The sequence below is a fragment of the Channa argus genome, chromosome 4 (genome assembly GCF_033026475.1).
Source record: "Channa argus isolate prfri chromosome 4, Channa argus male v1.0, whole genome shotgun sequence".
Lineage (NCBI taxonomy): Eukaryota > Metazoa > Chordata > Actinopteri > Anabantiformes > Channidae > Channa > Channa argus.
Genome location: NC_090200.1, coordinates 11527537 through 11550332, shown reverse-complemented (window position 1 = coordinate 11550332; position 22796 = coordinate 11527537). Strand labels below are relative to the sequence as shown.

At 39.7% G+C, this 22796-nt stretch overlaps 1 protein-coding gene across 3 annotated transcripts in view; it reads left to right on the top strand.

Annotated features, from left to right (window-relative positions):
• Positions 1-20942, top strand: part of LOC137125829 (cGMP-inhibited 3',5'-cyclic phosphodiesterase 3A-like) — a 64736-nt gene extending 43794 nt beyond the window's left edge. For 2 of the 3 annotated variants that reach the window (XM_067501935.1, XM_067501933.1), the window contains 11 exons: positions 2533-2690; positions 9340-9413; positions 10053-10204; positions 10329-10466; positions 10721-10832; positions 11073-11186; positions 11748-11947; positions 12425-12628; positions 13786-13944; positions 16281-16545; positions 17037-20942. In XM_067501935.1, coding sequence (XP_067358036.1) covers positions 2533-2690; positions 9340-9413; positions 10053-10204; positions 10329-10466; positions 10721-10832; positions 11073-11186; positions 11748-11947; positions 12425-12628; positions 13786-13944; positions 16281-16545; positions 17037-17350 — 1890 coding nt within the window. In that variant the 3' untranslated portion in view covers positions 17351-20942. The remainder of the gene's footprint in view (positions 1-2532; positions 2691-9339; positions 9414-10052; positions 10205-10328; positions 10467-10720; positions 10833-11072; positions 11187-11747; positions 11948-12424; positions 12629-13785; positions 13945-16280; positions 16546-17036) is intronic. The other variant, XM_067501934.1, reaches the window with a different exon arrangement.
• Positions 20943-22796: the final 1854 nt, after the last annotated feature.

The window sequence follows — 22796 nt, the reverse complement described above, 5'->3', positions numbered from 1 at the left end:
CTGAGGAAGACACCTATGTTCACTGCTTTGGAAGCTGGTTCATAATCGATGGTGTCAGCTGGTGTGTATCTTACATCATCAGAACTTTGTAAAAGACAAACTGTTTCATGACGTGGACAGTAAGGCTGTGCTCATTAGGCCTCTGAACTGTGTCTAACTCCCCAGGAGGAGAACAGCAGGAGTACTGAGAGAGGAGGTTAGCAAAGGGGTGAAAAGCCCTGTGATTGCTGCTTGCTGGTTAGGCCTTTTAAGCACTTTTCCAAAATGTATCTTCTTTAGCTGCAAAAATGCGACTGTATTAGAAGCACATTCTCTGCAAAATGTGAATGACAGAGCACATACTACTATTTATTAAAACAAATTACATTGATCTCATGTTCGTTATTTGCAAAGTTATAGATAAAAACATGAGCAAAATACAAAACAAAAACACTAGCCAAGAGGAAGAAGCACTTTGCAGTGCAGACCTTACTCCATAAACTGATGACTGACATTAGAGACATTAGACATTAAAGCACAAAACTGGTAATATCATACTGTATATAAAGCTTCCAGGAAATCTGAAAGCACAAGACTCTTGTTGTAAGTATTGAAGCTTCAGTATCCATTACACAGTATTTCCTTCTGACCTAGAAACACTGCAAATAGCGTTGGGTAGATTTCCGGGGGAGTGGTCACAGTTGTGATAAACAAACAAGTTCAAAATTGAAAAATGCTAATGTACAAAACAAGTACAGTACCAGTTGGAATGAACAGAGATTGCAGGCAAAATAGAACTAAAGACTGAATATAAAACTCACGATAGACAAACCTCACCCTGATAATGTAAAGGTACACTATAAAGAGCATTAACAGGGTTACTAATGCTATGAATGCACGTGTGAGAGACTGAACAATTTGTCTGTCTCTGTGAACGATAAAGTATAATTGCAGTTTTTTCCACAAACAATACAGCAAAATTACATTCATTGTTAGGGTTCTGTAGGATAGGGTTCTAAAACATTGTGCTAAATATGCAGGAAATCCTAAATGTCAATATACAGAACTGATGAGGTAAATCATAGGAATGAGGCTAGAGAAAATTCCCCTTTCAGGCCTCTGGGTTCAATGATGTCTCGTGTGTATATCCAAAAGACTTCCCTCTGCTTAAATCTGGCTATAATATCTCCTCCTCTAGGAGATGTTTTGACATCCTCAATTGTGTTAAAATGCAATGTAGCTGCAGATCCATGGCTAGCTTTCATATAATGATGGGCTATAGCATAGACTTCCTCTCTCTTCCTTGAATGGCTGTCTTATGTTCTGCGCTGTGCAACTTTTTTTGTTTTGTTTTGGTTTGGCCTACGCAAACCACGCCACATGGGAAACTGGGCATATAAATTACATTAGTGGTATTGCAATTTGCAGAAATAAGTCCAGTCACAGAGTTGAATCAGCGCTGACAGCAGCAGGCATCAGCTGTAACTTTGTTTTTCTGAGCATGGCTTGGTTTTTCTATTTAGCAACTGATTTTTGTGTGTGTGTGTGTGCAAGGCTATCATTAAAGAACTATAGAGCTGCAAAATCACTTCCATAGCACCACTAATCCACTTTTTGATGTACAATATTTTGTGCATGTCCATATTAGTTTAGGTTTTTGGTATGCATGTGCAATTAAATTCTGTGCCTTCTAACATAAAAAAAAAAAAAAAAAAAAAAAATTCTGTCTGTATTGGTCTTAAAAGAAAGTGAGAACCACATCCCCTAAAGTGCCCTAAACCAACACACTGTATGAGTGCGCTAGCGCTGAGTATATAATGCTGTGCTGTGAATGGGCTCATTCAGGATTCTGAGGCGATCTTTACTAGGTCACCCTGCAGAAAGCTGAGAGATAGAGTTTGCCATGTGTAGTGCTGCTGTGCCAAGCTGCTGCATGGCTCTGAACAGATGGAGGCATCACAAGGGCACAGACCAAAGAGAAAGAGCAAAGAAAACAGATATAAAGAGAGCGGGTGGGAGACAAAACAGATTGACAGAGAGAATGAGAAGCAGAGAGGCAGAATCCTTCCGACGAAATGCATCTGTGCAATGCAATGCTGACCTAGTATCTGATAAAGTTCCAGGAGGAACAATATTAGCACAACCGTGTGCTACTATCCACCAGTCAGTAATGACCCCAGTGTTCGTTATTCTGGGATCCAGTGAAGAAAAACACCCCCACTTCCCCAAATCATGAAACATTTTCAGGTTGCTGTTGCATCATTTGTTACAACTCGAGCAGCTGCAGGAAAGATCTGTCTCATCTAGATGATCCATAGGACTGGAGACAAAGCGAATAAGCATTAGCTTTATCTTACAGGTGGGACTACTTTTAGAGATTTTATCTAAATGAAAACACGATTACAGCCGTGTTTTTTTGACTCTAGCAGTTAATCATCAGTGGAGATTTTAATCATTTTTAATACAGCAATAAGAAGTTTGTTCTAGTGTTAACTCTGTGTGTGTGTGCGTGTGTGTTTGCGTGTGTGTGTTTTCAATTTCCCATGTGCACAGCGTCTGAGGCGGAGTTTCCACCCTGGTCTCCTGAGAAGGATTTCTTCCACATGGACCACCACCACCTCTGCCACTGGTCTGCCCACCATTGAGCCTGGGCCCGTCCGAAGAGACCGCAGTGCCAGCATCAAACCTTACCATGAAACACTCATCTGCAGGTACCTGAACTGTAACTCAGAGACTCGTGACATATTCTTTTTATGTAATTTGTTTTCTCCAGTACGTATACCGCACCTTATTCATCTTCACCCTCTCACTTTTGTTCAAATGGTAGATCCATCAAATGCAGCCCCATTCCCTTTAGTTTGTGCTTTCTATTATACATTCTTTAATTCTAAAAAAGGGATTACATTAAAAGATGAATATGATTGACTCCTCGAAGTTTATGTTATACGTTTATAAGTTTAACATACTAATTAGGACATATCCTACAACATTATACATATGGGTGGTGCAGATGCTTTAAGGAAGACTCTTAAAATGGCTGCAGTGTGACTCTACCAAAGACATCAGCGTAAGGGAACAATAATGGTGCAGCAGTTTGGAAAAGGATGTGTGTGCTATGGGAGCCAGAATGGAAATATGCCCCACAGGCGAACACATTAACCTGAATAACTAACACGCACATCAACTCTCAGCACATTAAGGCTGAAGATAGCACAAGACTCAGACTCGTGGTTCTGATGCACAAAGATCTGTATGCATGTGGTAATGGACAATTTGGGGTTTTAAGGATTTTTGTGCTTTTTGGGAGAAAATGTGATTAGGGTGGAGAAGGTTGTAAGATTTGTGTAAGGGCCGATGACAATTTGTGTGCATTCGGAGGTTTTTGTGTGCATGAAAACATATTTCTTCGTGGTGGGGTTTGTGATTGGATGCAGTTTGTTTTGCAAAAGCCGACCTCAGAGTTTCATTGTTTTCAGACAGGGCTAATACACATGCAGTGAATCATTAGAGATCAACACACAAATAAATGTGTTTGCATCTGCAGTTTTTGTTTTGCTAGTGAATCACACCAATGGATTCAATCTTGAATAAACACAGGGTTCTAATTTATCAGAGTACTTTCAGTGTGAACTACATGTATTTTAACATAATTAACTGTGAATCAGTGAAGACATTTCATTCCTCACAATTACTTTGTGATTACTGTGACGTCATGTTTGGACTATTGTTGAGCAGATCAGGTTAAAACGGGCTTTTTTGATGAATTTTAAAGAGGTAAAAAATGGAGATTAGGCTTGAAGTCTTTCAGCTGTGCATGTTCACGTGGACTTGAATATGAGTTATTGTGCATACAGGATTTTTTTATGATGTGAATGCACAAGCTGTACTAGACAGCACATACTCACTGTCTTTAAAATATTAACGATGCCTCAGCAAGAAAGAGTCTCTTTGTGTTTCTTCTACCTTATTCTGTTTCTCCCCTGTCGAGTTCGTGTCACAGGCACAAAAGTCTTCTGATGGAGACCAGCTTTGTCTGCAAATATAGATGCCTTTGGATACATCTGTGCATAGCAGCGTTACAGATGTCTGTAGTGCGCAAAACCAGTGGGACAGCTTAGTACACAGAGTAGGTTGTAGGTTTGTGTGGATGTGTGTGGTTGTTTTACAGTGGTAACTTAAGACTGAAATGTTGTATATGAACATTTGTCTGATCTCAAACCTGAGCTTAAATATTCATGTGTAGGGCAACTTTAGAAAGCCATGTCTGAAATCTGATTTTAAAGACAAACTGAAAAGAGTTTAGACAATACAAAAGAATGATGACTGTTTGTGTGTGTATGTATGTATGTGTACATACATACAGAACAACAATGGATTTTGTTTCTTTCTTTTTGTATTAATACAGCTATTTAACAAAACCTATTTCCTTCAATTTTGTATTCGAATACTCCTCCTTTTTTTTACAAAATGTGAAAATACAAACCTCATAGAAACAGAATATGTATAGTGGCCTCAGATTTCAGAACAAACATAATATCTGGAATTAGAGATTAAAATCAGCTCACTCATGTACTTACTGGACCAGGCAGCAAACGTTTAGATCTAACAAATGACTCATTGCTACTTGCTTTTGCAAACTCCCTGAAACTTGTTACCTATTGTAAAACAATCAGGTGTTTTGGATGTAAAATGAGCCATGACTCTGCAACTGCATGGCCTATTTCCCACCTCGGATTAATTTAGAAACTAATTTAGGTAGATAGTTTTGAAGAAATGTCTTGTTTCCCCAAATGTTGCCATGTTTTGTGTGTGTGTGCGCGCGCACGTGTGTTTTTCAATTTGGAAATAAAAATCACTGCCCAGCAATGATACATTTATCCAGTCAGGTGTACACAGTGTTTATCTTTGTGACAGAGCACACTCTTATCGTGGTAGATTGAAAGTACTACAGTATTTGGTTAGTGTGATACTCATGTGGGTTAAGAATCGTACTGAAGATGACAGTAGGGGCAGTGTATTTTGAGTACTGCAACCAGGGCCTTTAGTCTTATTCTTTATGATTTGGACTTCTTCTTTTATTGGGAAATCATAATTTAACAGGGCAACAATACTTTGCTTCTAGTTTTTTGGCTAACAAGTTGGGAAGACCATTTCCTGTTTCAGCTTGGATGCCTTTGCACAAAGCAAAGGTTTTTTTTAGTGTGGAGCTCTGGCCTTCACTGAGAGCCCTCTCCTTAACCAGATCAAACGCTGTTTGGGTGAATTTAAATGTCAAAAACTTCAGCAGTAGCTTTCAAACGACATTTTCTCCCCTGTTTGACAATATCTCACCATGTCATGTTCAAAAACTGACATGTTTAAAAATTGTCGACAATAGTCTGCAACCGTTAAATCCAACTTTCACTTCTAAATAAAATTGTTTACTGCAGTGCGTTAGCAGCACTGTAAAAAAAAAAAAAATCCCTGCTTAGTGTTTTGTTTTGTGTTGAGTCCTCCAAAGAACTGTGTGGGCTGCATCTGTCAGGGGCTTGTTTGGGTCTGTTTGCACAATGACAGTGTGATACTTGAACACGTTCTGTAAATGTAAGCACACTGAGCAGCTTCTGTACACAAAGCCCTGTCGCCTGGTCTTAAAGCTCAACCCAGCCCAGCAGCGGGCCCCAACTATGGCCACTTATGGCGGTGTGAGTATAAACAAACACCTGGCCCTCTCCCCAGTCACCAGAACCTCACATTTACCACAGACAGACAGACACACACATACACACACTTCAACGCACTGTCACAGCTGCTTCTTCTGGCACTGGTTGTACAGACACAATTGGAGAGTACAGAGAGTCTCTGGGTTTCGTTAACTGCAGCTGAGGGCTCTCTTCTGAGTAACACTTCATTGAAATTTTGTTTTACGCATATGGCTCTTAACAAGATGAAAAAAGGAGCTGGTAGGGCTTTAGTGCATTAAGACACTTAAACAGGGCCCACGCCTGTTGACAACTATTCACTGTTGTTGGGATCAAACCTGTGATGGTCTCTTTGCAATCGGCAACCTGCCAAAACATCATCTCTCAAGTGGTGCCTTAATACAACAATACCAAGTTTTAGCAGAGTGGAAGGGAGTGTTTTTGTAATTTATGTTCTGTAACCTGCGTTTGTCAGTGTTATCCCTGTTGAGACCTGGCCAAGACAGCAGTAACACCTAAATGTCACAACAGATCAAACAAAACACCAATAACTGCTCCTGATGTTTAATAAGCCCTCCCAGAAAAGTGAGAGGCGAAAGAGAGAGAAAACACACAGAGTTGAGGTTGGAAGAAAATGAACACATGGCTTCAATTGCCTTTTCTCTGCTCCATCATCAAATCTGTACAATCTTAATTAGGACATTAGGCTTCTTTTTTTTCTACTTTCTTTTTCCATACTGTCAGCTTTCAGTGACGTACAGTGTTAAGAAGAAATAACACCAACTTCAAAGCTACAATATCTAATATAAAGGCTTTTTATCAGGCAGACCGGGTAAAAAGGGGGGCAACTGAATACCTTCCATTTCCCTCAGCCCCGGCCACTGTGCTGTTATCTTCTTCACGTCATCTGGCTCGAGAGTAGGTAGATTACTGGAAGCAGAAATAATGGCTGCTGTGTTTATCGTGGCTTGGACAGTGTCCGTTTAGGCTCTGAACCAAAGGTAATCCGTCAACCTGCTGTGAGTGGTCGAGTATAAAATCTGGGAGTAAACGGCAGCGGAGAGGGGAGATTATTGAATAGCTCATAACATTAAGATAAGCAACATGGTAGAAGAAGAGGCGGCATGGCTGTTCTTCGAAAAAGCAGACAATGTTGCAATTTATTTAGTATTTCCCTTTTGCCAGATAATTAACTTGATTAAAGTTTATACTTACAGTAAGAAAGTCATGGTGCTTTAGTTAGAGATCAGGAGCTATTTTCCACTCCAGAGACAGACCCTCAGTTCACTTTTTTTTGTACCCAAAACATATGTCTTAAGCAAGAAACCAATTCTTTTTGTTATTATTCTCTGGTCTATTAGTTACTATATTAAATGAAATTAAACACCAAATGATAAATCAATAAATTCTAAAAAATAATTTGCTGATAATGAAATTATCATTATATAAATGTATCTCCGAAATTTTGATTGACAGTGTTTTGATTTGTTTTTTGTACAATTATGGCTTCGTAACAAACAGGGAGGGGTGGATCATTGGGTTGGGCTGCAAAAGGTCGCCTGTAAAAATCCCACCCTGCCAGGTTTGGCCCCACCCAGCCATCAAGGGCCACCTTGGTGCTGGTCCTGAGCCGGGATAAAACGGGACTGTCGTGACAGGAAGGGCATCGGGTGTAAAAACACATGCCAAATCACTGTGCGGAACACTTTCCGCTGTGGTGTCCCCTGAAGGGACAAGCTGAAAGCCGTTGATCTATTGCTTCATAACAAATGGAGTGTTTACTTGTAGCAAACTACAACATAATAACTGTTTTATGGTAGTGCTTAGGCACTCAGAAACAGCAGTTGATTAGGGTTAGAAAAAGACTGTGGTTTTAGTTACATAACAAAAACACCCAGGACTAAAGCAAAAGACAGGACATGTTTAGTTTTTCAATGTTTAACCAAAACCATGATCTTTTCCTCATCTTAACCAAAGTGTTTCTGCTGCCTAAACCTGACCACAGTGCAGGATGCAGAATGTTTCCTTCACTGAACAAAGGTATTTGCAGGCAGCAATTACTTTCTTCCCAACGTTTTTTTTTTTCTCTATGAGACAGGATTGAAATGTGTATTTTCTCTTTACACTGTAGGTCTAGCCCACTGGGACAGTTAAATTACTGTAACTATAGTGCTAACTACTGCAACTACACTACAGCGGTTTTCTATGATAAAAGCAGGGTCACTTGATACCTGACTGACAGATTCCTCAAGTGTAAATGGCCAGCTTCTTATTTACATTCTGTGCTCAAGGCTCAATGTCAGTAGCCGAGGTTATTCTGCTGCATTAGCAGAATAGGAAGAGCGTGTGCCAGTTTTTCAGCTTTCATTAAAAGTAAACCTTTTAAGCCAAGCGCTGCTGCTTGCCCAAACCCCCCTGACAATAATGTACTAACTGTTTGCACGCCAAACTATCAAACAATTTTATATTCCACACCTGCTACGCATTACACACAGTGGTCCGACCTGGCCATGCAAACATAACAGAACTCCCTTTGTAGGAGCCTGAGGACCATTAGGCAGGGTGGGTACAGCTCAAACGTGTTCAAGAAACAATTTATCTGAAGGAGATAGACACACTACGGGCCTTTGTGCTCCTTGTGACAGTATGCACTAAAGGCAGGCATTTCCTGCTCTGCGAAGGCAGGTTTTACAACATTTAGGGAGAGGTATTTTAATTGGAACCACCTACTGCCTGACAGTGGCCTCAGTGGAGGAATGTGGAAAAGCTGTTGAGAGCGACTCAGGAGGCTTCCCAAGGTGTCACACAGCTGAGTAACCAACGCACCAGCTCATGGCTCTTTCCATGAAAAATAAAATTTGTTGTTGGATTTACAAGCCAGTCAGGACATGTGAATATGTCTCTGTGTTTGTGGCTAGCAGTAAGTAGTTCCTGTTGATGACACTGGTCCCTCATAAATCTTCAAGAGAGTGGGCTCAATTTCTAATGAGTCGTTTATAACAGCGCCAGTACCAGCAACTGTTTCACATTTGTTTTGTTGTTTATTCCCATTGCATTTTGTTAATGTGTGCATCCATTAAGTTCATTAATGAGTATTTTTCTTGAAGCATCTGTGCATCTGTATGAAGTCTGTTTCATGCAGGGACAGCACAGTAGGAATCCCATAATTTTCTCTCTTGACAACTTCTGCCAGCATGTTAGACATCAAAGACAGATGTAGCAAATAGCATTATTCCCAATTCTTTGGCACAGCTGCATATAGCAAAGACAAACTATGTACTATTCTGCATGTGTCTCCCCGTGTTTCATCATTTTCTGTTCAGTTTTTTTTTTCTGTTAAACTTTCTGCTTTGCCAAACAAAACCAAATATGAAGAACATTATAATAAATAGGATATTTTCTTATAAGAGCTATAAGAGATACAATTTAATCATCTCCTCCAAAGACAGCAGACATTTTAATAAAAACCGCAGAGAATACAATTGACTCCAATAGCACATGTTTTTTTTACACTTGGTAGCATGTCAGTCAGTGTAGCATAATAACCGGGCACTTCTTCTATAACTGACTGAAACTGATTAATTATGCAAACTGATCGGATTTAATGCAGGGAAAATTACGAACAATAGAAATAAGTGAAACATGTTCTTTTCTTCAATAAAACTTCTTTGTTCTACAGCTGTGGGAGACCATACATCAGACTGAGCCATGGGGAGGGCTCTATAGACAAGGGAGACAGGATACCACGGTCAGGTATGCTCTCTATCTCTCTGTCACCACCTCCACCAACTCCAAACATTTCTAGTTTAGATAGTACAGGACCTGCATAAACCCCCTAACAAACAAACTGCCCTGAGTAAAACAGGTATTTCCAACATATCTGGAACTTTTCCTTTTTCCTTTGGTTCTCCATACATGATCACTTATCTGTATGTTATAATATCTCAGAGTAGCTTCAAGATAACAATCGTTTTCTTATAAAGCTAGATATTACACTTAGGACTGTGGACTGAAATTCTGCTCTGGTATTCAAAAACCTCAGTCCAATCACTGAAAATGCACAGACACCGGCTTCTCTGACTCTACAGCAATCTCACCACCACAAAGACATGTTTTAAGAGGGGGGTTTGGCAGCAATCAATGAATTGCATCAGTGTTAATGAACAAGAACCCTCACCATCTCTAGGACTTTCAATTTGAGGACTGTAGAAAATAACCAACCGTAACAAACCCAGATAAGGAGTAGTAGATATATCAAAAAAGAAAAATTACCACCCCCCACCCCCCCAAACACCTCACGATATCAGTATAAAACATCAGTATGAAGAGATTAACACTGTATTTTTCCCTGAGGCAGCAGCGTGAAATCTCTTTGTTCCTTCTTTCTGCTAGCAGAGGACCAAGTTGTTGTGTCGTCAGACTATGACAGCACCCACGAAGCCAACCACAGTGACAGCAGTGATGTAGCACACATAGAGGAGGACACTGAGGAAGGAAAAAACCCTGCACAGAATGTCATCCTCCACCCACTTATACCTCCTGAGGTACAGTACAGCCACTCACATTGCCTCGATACACTCCGCTACAGTGCGGCTCTGTTATCGACGCACATCACCAACCATTGTGTTTTTTGTCCTAACCACTTTTGATTATGTGTCACTTGAACAGGCCAAATCGATTCTGGCTCCAGAGCCATTAGTAATGGAGGGCTTAGAGCCTCTGATGAGTCAGTTAAACAATTGGAACTTCCCAATCTTCAACTTAATGGAGAAGACCAATGGTAAATGTGGACGGATCCTTAGCCAGGTGAGCAAATCAGCGTTTTAGCTCAGAGTCAGCCTGTGTGCCAATAAAGCACAGAATTGGATAACAATTTAGCCATGAAATGCTTAGAAGTATTAGCATGAAATAATATTTAACAAATATATTATCTACAAAAATAATGTATCATATTTATTCATTCCAGTTTTCCAAACATATTCTCAGTTTTAAAGTAAGACGTTAATTACCTAAGCTTGGTGACGTTCACAGGCACTGATCATTTGAATGCTTTGTACCAGGTCTCTTACAGGCTCTTTGAAGACACTGGCCTGTTTCAGACCTTTAAGATCCCTGTAAAAGAATTCATGAACTACTTCCATGCCCTCGAGAATGGTTACAGAGACATACCATGTAAGCTTGAACTTCGCAACATCAGTCATTCTTGTGTTTTTCATTTGGCTTCACTAAGTATTACCTTGCTTGCAGCTGTAACACTGAAACCAGCCACTAGAGGGAAATATTATACAGTTTGTCCAGCATTAGACATATATCACTGTATGCAGTATTTATGTTGTTAAAGGAAACATAAGCAGTCCAATAGTGCACCCTGCTGGAGAATACTGAGCAGATTTCTTCTCTTTCTTGACCCAGATCATAACAGGGTCCACGCCACAGATGTGCTTCATGCAGTCTGGTACCTCACTACACAGCCTGTACCTGGTCTGCCCAGTCTCATTACTGACCACGGCTCTGCCAGTGACTCAGGTGTGTCCATTGGTATCATGCATGCAGACATTTGCATGTCCTGGTGGGGGGGCTGCTGTGTAAGTGAATCCATCTTTTCCAAGTTGCCACATAAGAACAGTTGAACTCCTGATTTATTGTTGTTTTTCTAACTTTTGTTGAGCCAGTTATGATTGGAAAGATTTTCTATAAGTAGGCCAGACTTTTTTATTCCATTTTTTTTCCACCCATCTGCCTGCAGCCTCACTCTGAGCCTCTTCCTTAATGTCAGAGCACCGAGCCTGCAGGAGAGTGTGCTCTTATCCTACTCATAGTTATCTTACTCAGGCTTTTGGCACTTGCATTTACGTACCAAACACTATTTGAAGTCTAGAACAGCATGAAATTGCTGGCAGATTAGAGTTCCCTGTCACCCATATTTCCATAACCTCATTTGTATGCGTTACTAGGGCCATCCCTTTGATCCACATATAAGTGGATTTGAACTGTGGGCGTGCATGTGTGTGTGTTTAGGCATGTGCACGTGGAAGTACAGTGTAAATTCTGCCACCCTCTTTACTTTGTCTGTTACCCTGTGGCTAGACTCTGACAGTGGAATCACACACAGTCATATGGGCTTCCTGGTTTCAAAGACCTACACTGTATCAGAAGATGGTTACGGCTGCCTGTCAGGCCTCATACCTGCTCTGGAGCTTATGGCCCTTTATGTGGCTGCTGCAATGCACGACTACGACCATCCCGGGCGGACTAACGCTTTCCTTGTGGCCACCAGTGCCCCACAGGTACTTATGTTATCAATCCATAGTGTAGGATAGAATCTGGTTTGGATCAGTGCAGGTAGAAATGAATTTGTTCGGTTTATTTTTACACAAACATTTTGTTTGGAATCAGAACGATCATTTGACTTACAGTTAATCCTTGTTGCATGTCAAATATTGACAGGTCATGAACTTAGAAATATGATATGTGATTGGATAGAGACTGGTCCTAAATTTTAGAAAGCACGGTGTCATGATAAAGAAATAGTTTGTTTCCTAGAGCAGCAATTTACTATAGTAGCACTTTTTCTGACAATACCGTGTTCCCATTTCTAACAGCGTTATAGGTCTGTATTTTCTACAGCACTAATCCTGCCCTTTTAACTTCTTTCTCCAAACATTTGATTCATCTAAAGTAATCTGCTCTCACTTTTTATATGGTACCTTTTTTTTCCTACTGTATTCGTTTATGTAAATGTTAATGTTTGGATGTGTTTGCAGGCAGTGCTCTACAATGACCGATCAGTTCTGGAAAACCACCATGCTGCCTCAGCCTGGAACCTCTTCATGTCACAGCCAGAGTACAACTTCCTCGTTAACCTGGACCATGTGGAGTTCAAGCGTTTTCGTTTCCTGGTCATTGAGGCCATACTGGCCACCGATCTGAAGAAGCACTTTGACTTCCTAGCTGAGTTCAATGCCAAAGTAAATCTGAAAAAAAATATTGTTCTCCAATAAATATTAAATGATAGTTTATAGATACGGTGAAGAGATGAATTTGATAAAATCATATACTTAAAAAACATTTATTTATTTACCTTAAATTTAACCTAACTTATGGGGGTCTGAGATTTTAGCCCAGGCATCCTCAGATAAGTTTTGGAAACTATATTAGCTAAATAATATATTTGCCCAGAAGACTGGTATTAGTATAATTTAGTGAGTCAAGTGAGTTCTGTGGAGGTTCTTTAATCAAATATTTATGTTTTCATATAGAAAATAGTTCAATAGTTTTGTTGGAATGTGACTATCCAGTGGTTTTAAAGGTCTGTTTGTGCAGAACATTGCAGCACTTGCAGAATGTTCTGCTCAAGTCAACAACACACTCCACACACAGCTCCCTGTAGCTTTTCAAAAACTTGTTTAAGTATGGGCAGACAGTTGGCTTTGGATTTGAGGATCTTTGGCTTTTCCATTGTGAGTATTAGTACAGGGTTGATGCTCGATAGCTAGGCCTGTCAACTTGCAAAATGCTCACTGGATTGACAGCAAAAGTAAAGCAATATTTCTCACTGTAGTGCACCCTGCTTTGCTCTTCCTGGAACCAAATTAGCCTTCTGTGAAGTACTCATCACATTTTGCACTTGATCTCCTTAGCTTCCTGGGTTATTAGGTTAGAATAATAAAACCCTGGGTTCTCTGGGTTTGAATCTCATTAAGCATGACTGGAAATAATAAATTCATTTATACAGTGTGATTGTGATTAATGCCATACCTATGAATAGGTATTCCTTACAAACACTGTACATAGTTATAACACCTTTAAAGCATAACCTCTTGATTTTTATTGCATAAAGAGCATTTGTTCACAAGACACAGCTTATGGTTTTGTGCCATATACCCATAATAGAGGTGGAGGCTACAATTCAAAAGACTTGAGACCTTATTGATTTGTTGCATATGTCACAGTGTCTTCTCCCTGATGAGTAAACCCCCTAGATGATGACAAGTATGCTCAATCTTTGAACAGCAGATCAACGGTGTCACATTTACATAATATCTACATGGCGTGTGTGCATGCTGTGTGTGCAAACATGTTTGAGGATGTTAAATGTCAATGTGTCTATATGTCGATCCCCTAGGTTGGGGATGAATCTACAGGTATTGATTGGTCTAACGAGAATGACAGGTTGCTGGTCTGCCAGATGTGCATTAAATTGGCTGACATCAATGGGCCTCTAAAATGCAAGGGGCTGCATCTTCAGTGGACAGAAGGAATTGTCAACGAGTTCTACGAACAGGTGTGTGTATCATCTATGATGAAAGCTCATTTGTATTCACTCAACTACATATCAAAAGAGCTTCAGCTTTCCACCAGTGACAAACTAATCAGAATGTCCTTTATGTCCAAAATGTCCTCATTTTCAGAAGGAAAAATAACACTGGTGAGTGACTCACACCAGTTGTAAATGTATTTCAACACTTAGAAATGGAGAAAAGACAGTAGATAAACAGGATGACGTACTCAATGACTGCTGGTAGCTGGGTTCTGGACAGTATTTTTCTTTAGTTTTAACATCCGTGGATCTCCTGAAACTCCCTCTTTATTTTTCCCTCCATGCAGACTTTGGACTTCAAGCTTAATTGATTTGGCTCCCCTTAATTAATTTTTCATTCAATCTCTCATACATATTCAGATAGCAGTGGCAGTGTTGCCTCTGAGAGCTGTTATTGTGCGAGGAGCTGTCATACCATGAGACAAGATCCCTGTATCTGTTCAGTTATTTGTTCTGCTTTGCTTTGTGACTTTACATGAAACATAACCCAAGGAAATGGTAAATATAGTAACGATATGTTGTAATGTTTTCTGCAAAAATTGGCGAAGAATTCACATATATGTAGGAAATTATAACCAGTGAAATAAAAGCATTTGTTTTTTGTTGCCTTATTTGAACATTGCTGTTGTAACAAACACAATCTAGTAATTCAGCCTAATGCCACCCTATGTGACCTGTGTTACAATATGTCCCCTTGGCACACAATGGCGGCTAATCTCAGCTAATTGCCTCAGGGTCATGCACAACATGCTCAGACCCTTTTAGACCCTACTACTTCAGCTAGGTGACACAACCAGCTTGTTTCGAGCCACTCTGAGGTCTATGGGGGAAATGCTCTTAACTGACAATAGTTGCAGCGCTGCTAGATGGGGTGACGTAAGCAGGGTGCCCAGGCAACTGTCATTCAGGTAGCGCAACCTCTGATTACACTGACAGCCTTGAGAGTTCAATGAACTTGAAAACAAAAGCAGCAAAGTCATGGAGCTAGTCATGGAATATATGTATACAAAGCATACACAGGATCACACACACACCAACGTTTTGTCGTGGACCACAAGAAAACGAGTTGACAGAGCCATGCAGATATGATTTGTTCACCACATTGTACATCTTACTGAAATTATGTGTGAACTTGGATGTGGGGGTCTGGATATATATTTTGCAACAGTATGTAAATCTCTGGGATCAAAGGGACTGACACTTAATAAATCTGATAGTAAACAATCATGTTAATTTGGTTGAGATGAAAACAAGTCTAGCTTCTGAACTGATAATACTGCCTCCTAAACATATCTAAAGACATGATACATTACTTTGGGAAAGCTGGCTGTGCAGTTCTCTTGGGTGCCCATCTGTTTGGGCTGTAGTCATGGTGACAGTTAGATCTCAGTGGTTCTACCTTGTTTTGTTTCGTTGGTCTCCCCTTACATCTGCTCATGTGTCAAGAAATTCCATCAAATTGCAGATCCATCCTATATGCCATCTTCTGATGACTCGTTGGGCTTTACATTAGCAGTTCACTGCAGGGACAGACCCAGGCCAACGTACAGTGAATGGGATAATGCTTAGGCTCAGGTACCATGGCAACCAGGAAGCTTTGTAATAGCTGTTGTTCATTCACATTCATACAGACGTCATAGACAGCACACATGCAGCTGCCTTGCCTCCTCCCCACAGTCACCCTATATTTCTCAGGCATTGTGTAAATAAGTTTGACAAACTCTTTTGAAATTATTGAGTGAATGTGAATCAATATTTGATTACCAATAAATTCTTGTTAAAGCTTTGTGAGCAAATTTTTATTAGGCCTTTATTTTCATAATATACATTAATTCACTAGAAAAGAAATGGTTAGATGGTTCTCAAAAGCATTATGTAATTATGTTCCAAAAATTGAGATTAAGTTCTCCGGTTAATTAACTCTAGTTAATATCTATCATATCCTTTAGTATTTAGTCATTTAGTCTGTGCACAATAGGAAGTAATACTTGTTTTCTGGCAAGATAACATACAGGAGTACATACATTTTGATACTTCACAATCAAGTCTATGCTCAGAGTTCATATTCTGGCCTTTAGGACCAAGCTTCTTTGTTTTCACCTCTGGATTTTATAATTAACTAATTCAGGATATAATAGAAAAGAACTTGACATCAATCCTTTTTACCCCCCACTGGCCTGACAGCCTCAGACCATTTGGAATCACCAGTGTGATGTTACAAAGTATATGAATGATGCCACTTCTTTGGGTTCATGCAGCCGTTAATGATTTTACACTAATATGGCCCGTGCTTGATGTAGGGTGATGAAGAGTCCAGCCTAGGCCTTCCTATCAGCCCCTTCATGGACCGAGCGGCACCACAGTTGGCCAAACTCCAGGAATCTTTCATTACACACATTGTGGGACCACTGTGCAACTCCTATGACTCAGCCGGCCTCATTCCTGGACGATGGGTGGCACCAAATCCAGAGGCAGAGCAGCCAGAGATCCAGGAGAATGAGGAGTTGGAGGAGGAGGACGACGATACTGCAGAGGAAGACACTTCCACCAGCTCAGAAGCATCACGTAAGCACTATGGTCTAAATCTTTTGGTGTGAAGTATTAGCACAAAAGGGGATCTGATCTAGAGGTGTTAAAAAAAACTTTTTTTCATTTGACTTTTTAACTGCACAACATGCGACACAGGATGGTAGAGTGGTTGTCAACCAATCTCGCAGTTGTTGGTTCAATCCCCGGCTCCTCCGGTCACATGTTGAAGTGTCCTTGAGCAAGACACTGAACCCCAACTCAGTTGCTCCTGGTGAGCGTTGGCCAGCTGCATAGCAGCTCCCTCATCAGTGTATGAGTGTGTGTGTGATTGTGAGTGCGAATGGTTGAATGTGAAGCAGTCTAAAGCGCTTTGAGTGCCAATAGGTAGAAAAGCGCTATATAAGTGCAGACCATTTGTATGTTTTTCCACTTAATGAAAAAGGTTGGAGATAAAGTAAATTGGTGATAGTTGTAGTTTAATTATAAAAAACTTTAATCTTAATCTTAATCTAAAATTTTTTCAACAGAGAAAGCTGCTCCCAAGAAGAGGAGGAAAGTCTTTTGCCAGATCACCCAGCACCTGCTGGAGAACCATGAGATGTGGAAGAATGTGATCGCAGCAGATGCCCAGAAACAGGGGCAAGGATTAGAGTCTGCCCATTTAAACAATGTAACTGAGCCTATTCTGGCTATTCATGAGGAGGAAGAGGAACCAGGCAGCAGAGAGGAGCTGGTAGAAGGAGAGGATCCAGAGGAGGGAGTGGAGGAACCAGAATGGCCAGTGTCTTTGCAGGAAGACATTAAACCTCCAGAAGAACTAGAGGAGGGGGACCCACAGTGAAACATTCCTTTGGGAAATATGGCATCAGTCAGGGCAAGAACATGAAAAAGTACTTAGTTTTTTCCTATCCTATCAACTGACTCCTGTTTTTTGCCAGCACATCACTTAGACACAACACTGTAGATGTTTGGGAAATATGTGCCTATATAGAACAAAAACGGGGTGGGAAAAATTGTGCTTTACACATTTTATCAGAATATCTGGTTTCACCGAACATTTAAAGGCGCTTTTCTAATTGCAATACGAGAGTACTGACATACTTTGGGATACTTTGCTACTGTCAAGAGAATAGGAAGACTGGTTGCACAAACCTCAACCCACCGTGGTAACACAGGACTGCAGAATTTGCTGCCAATTTATACATAGTTATTTTCTGAATGCAATTATATATAGATATCACGGTAACTTGTGCTTGTGTTTTCATTTTAGAAAGTTTTTGGGGTCCTACGTGGGCCATAATATGTTTGTTTTTTCAATATATGGATTATAAAGGGAGTCAATCAAATGGGGAACATTGGCATTTTTTCCTTTGAACTTCTGCCAAAATGAATCACTTACCCGTGGGCTTTAGCTTACAAAATTAAATATTTGTACATTTTATGTTCTGTATTTGTTGCCAAATAGTTTATACCATTTGGAGCTGTATGAGCTTCTGTAGGAAGACTTGAGGCTTCTCACACTCTGTGCGTGTGTGGGTGTTTGTGTTTCTGTTTGAATTAATGCACTCATATGCACAATTCTATTACAGAGGGCATAGATAAACTCAGAAGATTTCCTGTTTTTTGTGCCATCTCTGGTCCAGTCCCAAATGAACTATAGCGGTAATTAAATTCTTAACAATCCCAACTGTTTCAGTGTATATGCTGGCACTGACAAAGCGACAGTGGGATGATGAAAATCTGTGCAGCACAAAGACCAAAAAGGGAGTACATAGACCATAAACTAACTAACTAACGTGAAATCCTGTGAAGTGTTTTGAAAATGGCGGTAGGTAGATCTTTAGTATTTTCTGTTATTATTGACTCCCAGGCTGTGTATTTAGGATTAGTGTGTGTGACTGCAGGTATAAAAGCACAGTCAAAATATGCTGACCTTAAACCCTCATTAAACTAATAAAGTTAACGTAAAGATCCATATATCACCTATGTGATGTTAAAAACAGGCAGGTTTACTATGTTCATAAAAGGCTTAAAACAAGGCTAAAATGTATGTTATCACTCCTCACTTTTCTGCTTTGACTGATAAACACAGTAAATCTGTCTGAATTCCTCTCTTGGCACCTCAGGGAGACATTCATTCTCTCAGAGTTAAGAGCCTACAGGACCCCAGAGTGCATCAGTCTGCAAGTCAAAGTCCAATCATATAAATCACATCTGTTACTGCCATGTTACACAGGGAAATTATTATGGCAAATTCAGCTACAAATGTTTTTTTCGCATAAGAAAAATGTAGTTGGAAATCTAGTCAAGGTTGATAAAAAAAAAAAATATTGCTATGAGCCAGTTGTTTTTTTACATGACCTTTCCTCAACTATAAATTTTCTCACAACAGTGGTGGTGAAAAGCAGTGGGAGCCAAAACAAATGTCTGATGCTAACTAATATATGAGTTGGATGCTGGTGGAAAAGACTGTTCCCTCTCTAATGAGAAAGATATACAGTGGGTGACCTTTAATATGTTGTTAGGTATTGGCCAAGATAACATTGATAAATGCAATATGTGTAATTTTATCAGTTTTAGTCCTTGAAATGTCACATTGGAATGAAAAAAAGTGCATTAGTAGCACAATCGTAATTGGGGCACCATCTCCTTATTGCTTCCTAATAACAGTGAAAGTTTCAAGAAACGATAGTGTGAATGTTGGTTTTAGTGAGTCCACAAAGTGACTGGCATGTGATGATAGTAACTCCATATCATGATATTGCTTTACATAAAATCGTTTTCTAAAAAGTCAGTACCTGATGACAAAATGTAAAATGTACTCTTAAGACTGTGCTGTAAGAGTGAAAGTCACATTAAAGTCCCTGCATTCAGCTGAGAGAGCAAACAATCTCTGATAAATCTTCTACTTTCTTTGTATAATTTGCATGTCCATAGAAAAAGCATTTGAGGGGCTATGAGTAGATGTTGAGTATGAGAACAAGTAAAGTGTTCTACAGTGATATCACGAGTCAACTTACTGTCACATAGTCCAGTCAGCCAATATGTATGGTGAGGTTAGACGTATTCACCACTAACCTCACCACATTCCAATGGCCTACTTCTTCAAATCTGAATCCCTGATGTTTATTTTATACCACACCACTGCTTTCTTCCATAATCTCAATTATTTAAACCCATGTTCAAAAAGCAGAACAAACCAAATCAACCTATATATAGGAAATGATAGAGCTTCCACACATTATTATTAAAATTATATTGTAAGATAGAGGTGATGTGTGATCTGTGTTAGATTCAAGAACTGAAGCAAATGAACTGAGGCTAATTTATCCCAAACATTATATCAGACATTTGTTTTATTAACTCTAATGATGCTGTGTCACCCCACACAACATGTCTTCTGATTGCTGTATATTGCCTGCAGTTCATCCCTAAACAGGTATAACATTTGTCTTTGTCATCCATTTGGGTAATATAGTTTTTATTTCCTACCTTTTGAATGTATATGTACAGTAATCTGTGTACAAGAGTGTGTGTATGTGTCTGTCTATTTAAATTCTTCCACTGGTGATGCAGTAAGTAGTTCTTCAAATCTTCTCGGATACTCAGATGAAATTGTTATTCACAGGTGGTCCTACAGCGTTGTTCTCCTTGCGCTTCCCCTTTGATCTATGTCCTGCTTAGGCTGCAGATCAGAGTTCTTCACTATCCGCAATAGAAGAGCACTCATCACCCGACATCTCCCACCTTTAAAGGTGGTGAGATTCTTTCCACAGTGCTTGTGATCACTTTTCTTTTTCATTGGAGTGGACAATGTATGCATTTTTTCCACCAGTCCCATCAGTCTTAAGTCATCACTTGAGCTGATACAGTATGTCACTTTTAATAGTGCAGTTTTATGTCTTCATTGGTTTTCTTTGATATGAACACTTATTCATGTTTGTAGCATAATTGTAACCATGGGAACCAAACAAGCTTTACAATTATGTAAACAAAACTGAGATAAATATTTTTATATAGTTAACACACAATGAAATAATTAATAGCATTCTTCTCACTAGTACCTTGCACTTACTACATGTAATAAAACTTACTTAAAAAGTTCTAACACACAGTATTTGTGAAGGTAAAAAAAAAAAATAATTTCTTGCAGGTTGAGGCTCCATTTTGTACAATATACATATATCCTGTACAGTAAAGAAATTTTAAAACTACAAAAACTCTTTTAGATATACATTATTTATTTTTACCATTTTGTAATTTAGACACTATACTGTAGCTTCAATATTGCCAGACTTACTGGAAGTGCCTATATTGGTATTATGTATCATACAGTGAATATATTTGAAGATCATTAGAAGTTGTCACAAACTGAACCATGTGGATGTTGTAATGTGAATACATTGAAATACAAGACTATAATTTCTGTGGTATCGCCGTGTCTGTGTTGTGTTCACCTGTCATAATTGAATTTACCTTTACTGCAGAATCTGTTTCATAGTAATATCTACAAGGTGGTGATGCACACGTTTTCCTCTACATTCTTGGTGCCATGCTTCCTCAATACAGGTGTTGTGCCTGACTTTAAAGGTACAATATGCAACTTTTGGAAGTTATCTGGCTGTGGATTTATAGTAGAAATCAACCCAGCATCATTACTGATGCTGCGTCAAAGCCTCTGGTGTCTCAAAGATATGAAAAACATACCTTGTCATACCATAACAGGACACCATACCGTGTGCATGTGACACATGACACACCTTCTCTGATGGGTTAAAAGGGTGAGCCTTGCTCAAAATCCTTTTGAATGAATATCTCCGCGCTGCTGCCAGTGCTGTTGAATGAGTCTGTGTCACTAGAAGGTCTGACAGCACCCCTCCACATTAAGATAAGTTATGGATTTACAATTTATGATTTGTTTTTCCCCAAGTGGATGATTGAATTACAGTGGTGACATCTTTGTGCTGTGTGATCATATAGACATATTTTCCTACAGAAATGTGGTAAAACCCTGATTCAGACTTGTCTACTGTGCAGCGAAAGTCTACTGCATTTGAAGAAGTAGCTTTAAGGCTTCCACTCCCTCCTGTCTCCAGAGTGGATCTACAGTATAAGATAAGATAAAATAAGATAAGATAAGATAAGATATGATAAAAGACTCTATTGTCATTGTAGTGATACACAGGTTCTCAGAGACTAGCACCAATATAATATTAAAAATAATTATAATTACAATAGTTTAATTATAATTACAATAGGGAGGGGCTTTCCCCCCAGCGGACCAACTTGGAGGAGGACAGTGACCGATGCTGTGTTTACATTCAGAAGCAGCCGCTGAAGCTCAGGTTCAGTGACAGTACTGAGTGTGGTAAGTTTTGTTTTGAAAGTATTCAAAGACCAACATAGTCTTTGTGGTTGCATATTTAAATTGCAGAAAAAAAAGCTGAGCTGTAAACTCTCTACACTTAGAGTTATATTTGCGTAATGTAGTGTGATGAAAAGGAGCTGTTGCAGACTCTATGTAGTCAGGTGTATTGGTTTAAACAGAAGCACATGTGTTAAACATCTGAAAAACACTGCTGAAAAGCCTTCAGTGTACACACGCTGTGAGAGCTGCTGCTGTATCTGAGACCACATAGGGAGTGGAGACACAGTCATCGCAGATTGATTCTTGTTTGTGGATGTTCTCAGTCATCCCAAAAGTTCAGTCTGTGTTGGTGAAGGGGGTTTAGTCATCCAGGTGTGGTTATCTGGAAGGTTTAAAATGATTTTTGGAAAAACACCACATCCACCCAAAAGACCACATACCAAAACAAAAGAAGAACGACATAGCTTATGCAGTTCAGTGCAGTGAAGAGTGTTCAGAGCTCAGGACTATCACCAGCACAGGAGAAGAAACACCCCAGGACCAGAATCATCAGAGTGCCTACACCTGAAGGAAAAAGGACACTCATTTTAGGACAACAATGTACGCATCTTGGACAGAGCAAATAAATGGTATGAGGGAGACATGTTCAGGGGGAGAATTCTTCACCCAACAGTTTTCACTGGGTGTCTCCCATTTTCCATGGTGCTCTTTGATCCATCCCCAGGAAGATTTAGTCCACTCCACACGTCCACCTCACACATCCCATGGAGGCCAAACCTAAAAGTCCTTTTAGGGTGACAAGGGATGTTCATTACACTCTAATGACTCTCCTCCTTGCTCTTACCTCCTCTGGCTTATCCAGGTCTGGTGAGAAACTAATGATATAACTGGCTCCCATAACCAAGTTTCCCTCAGACTG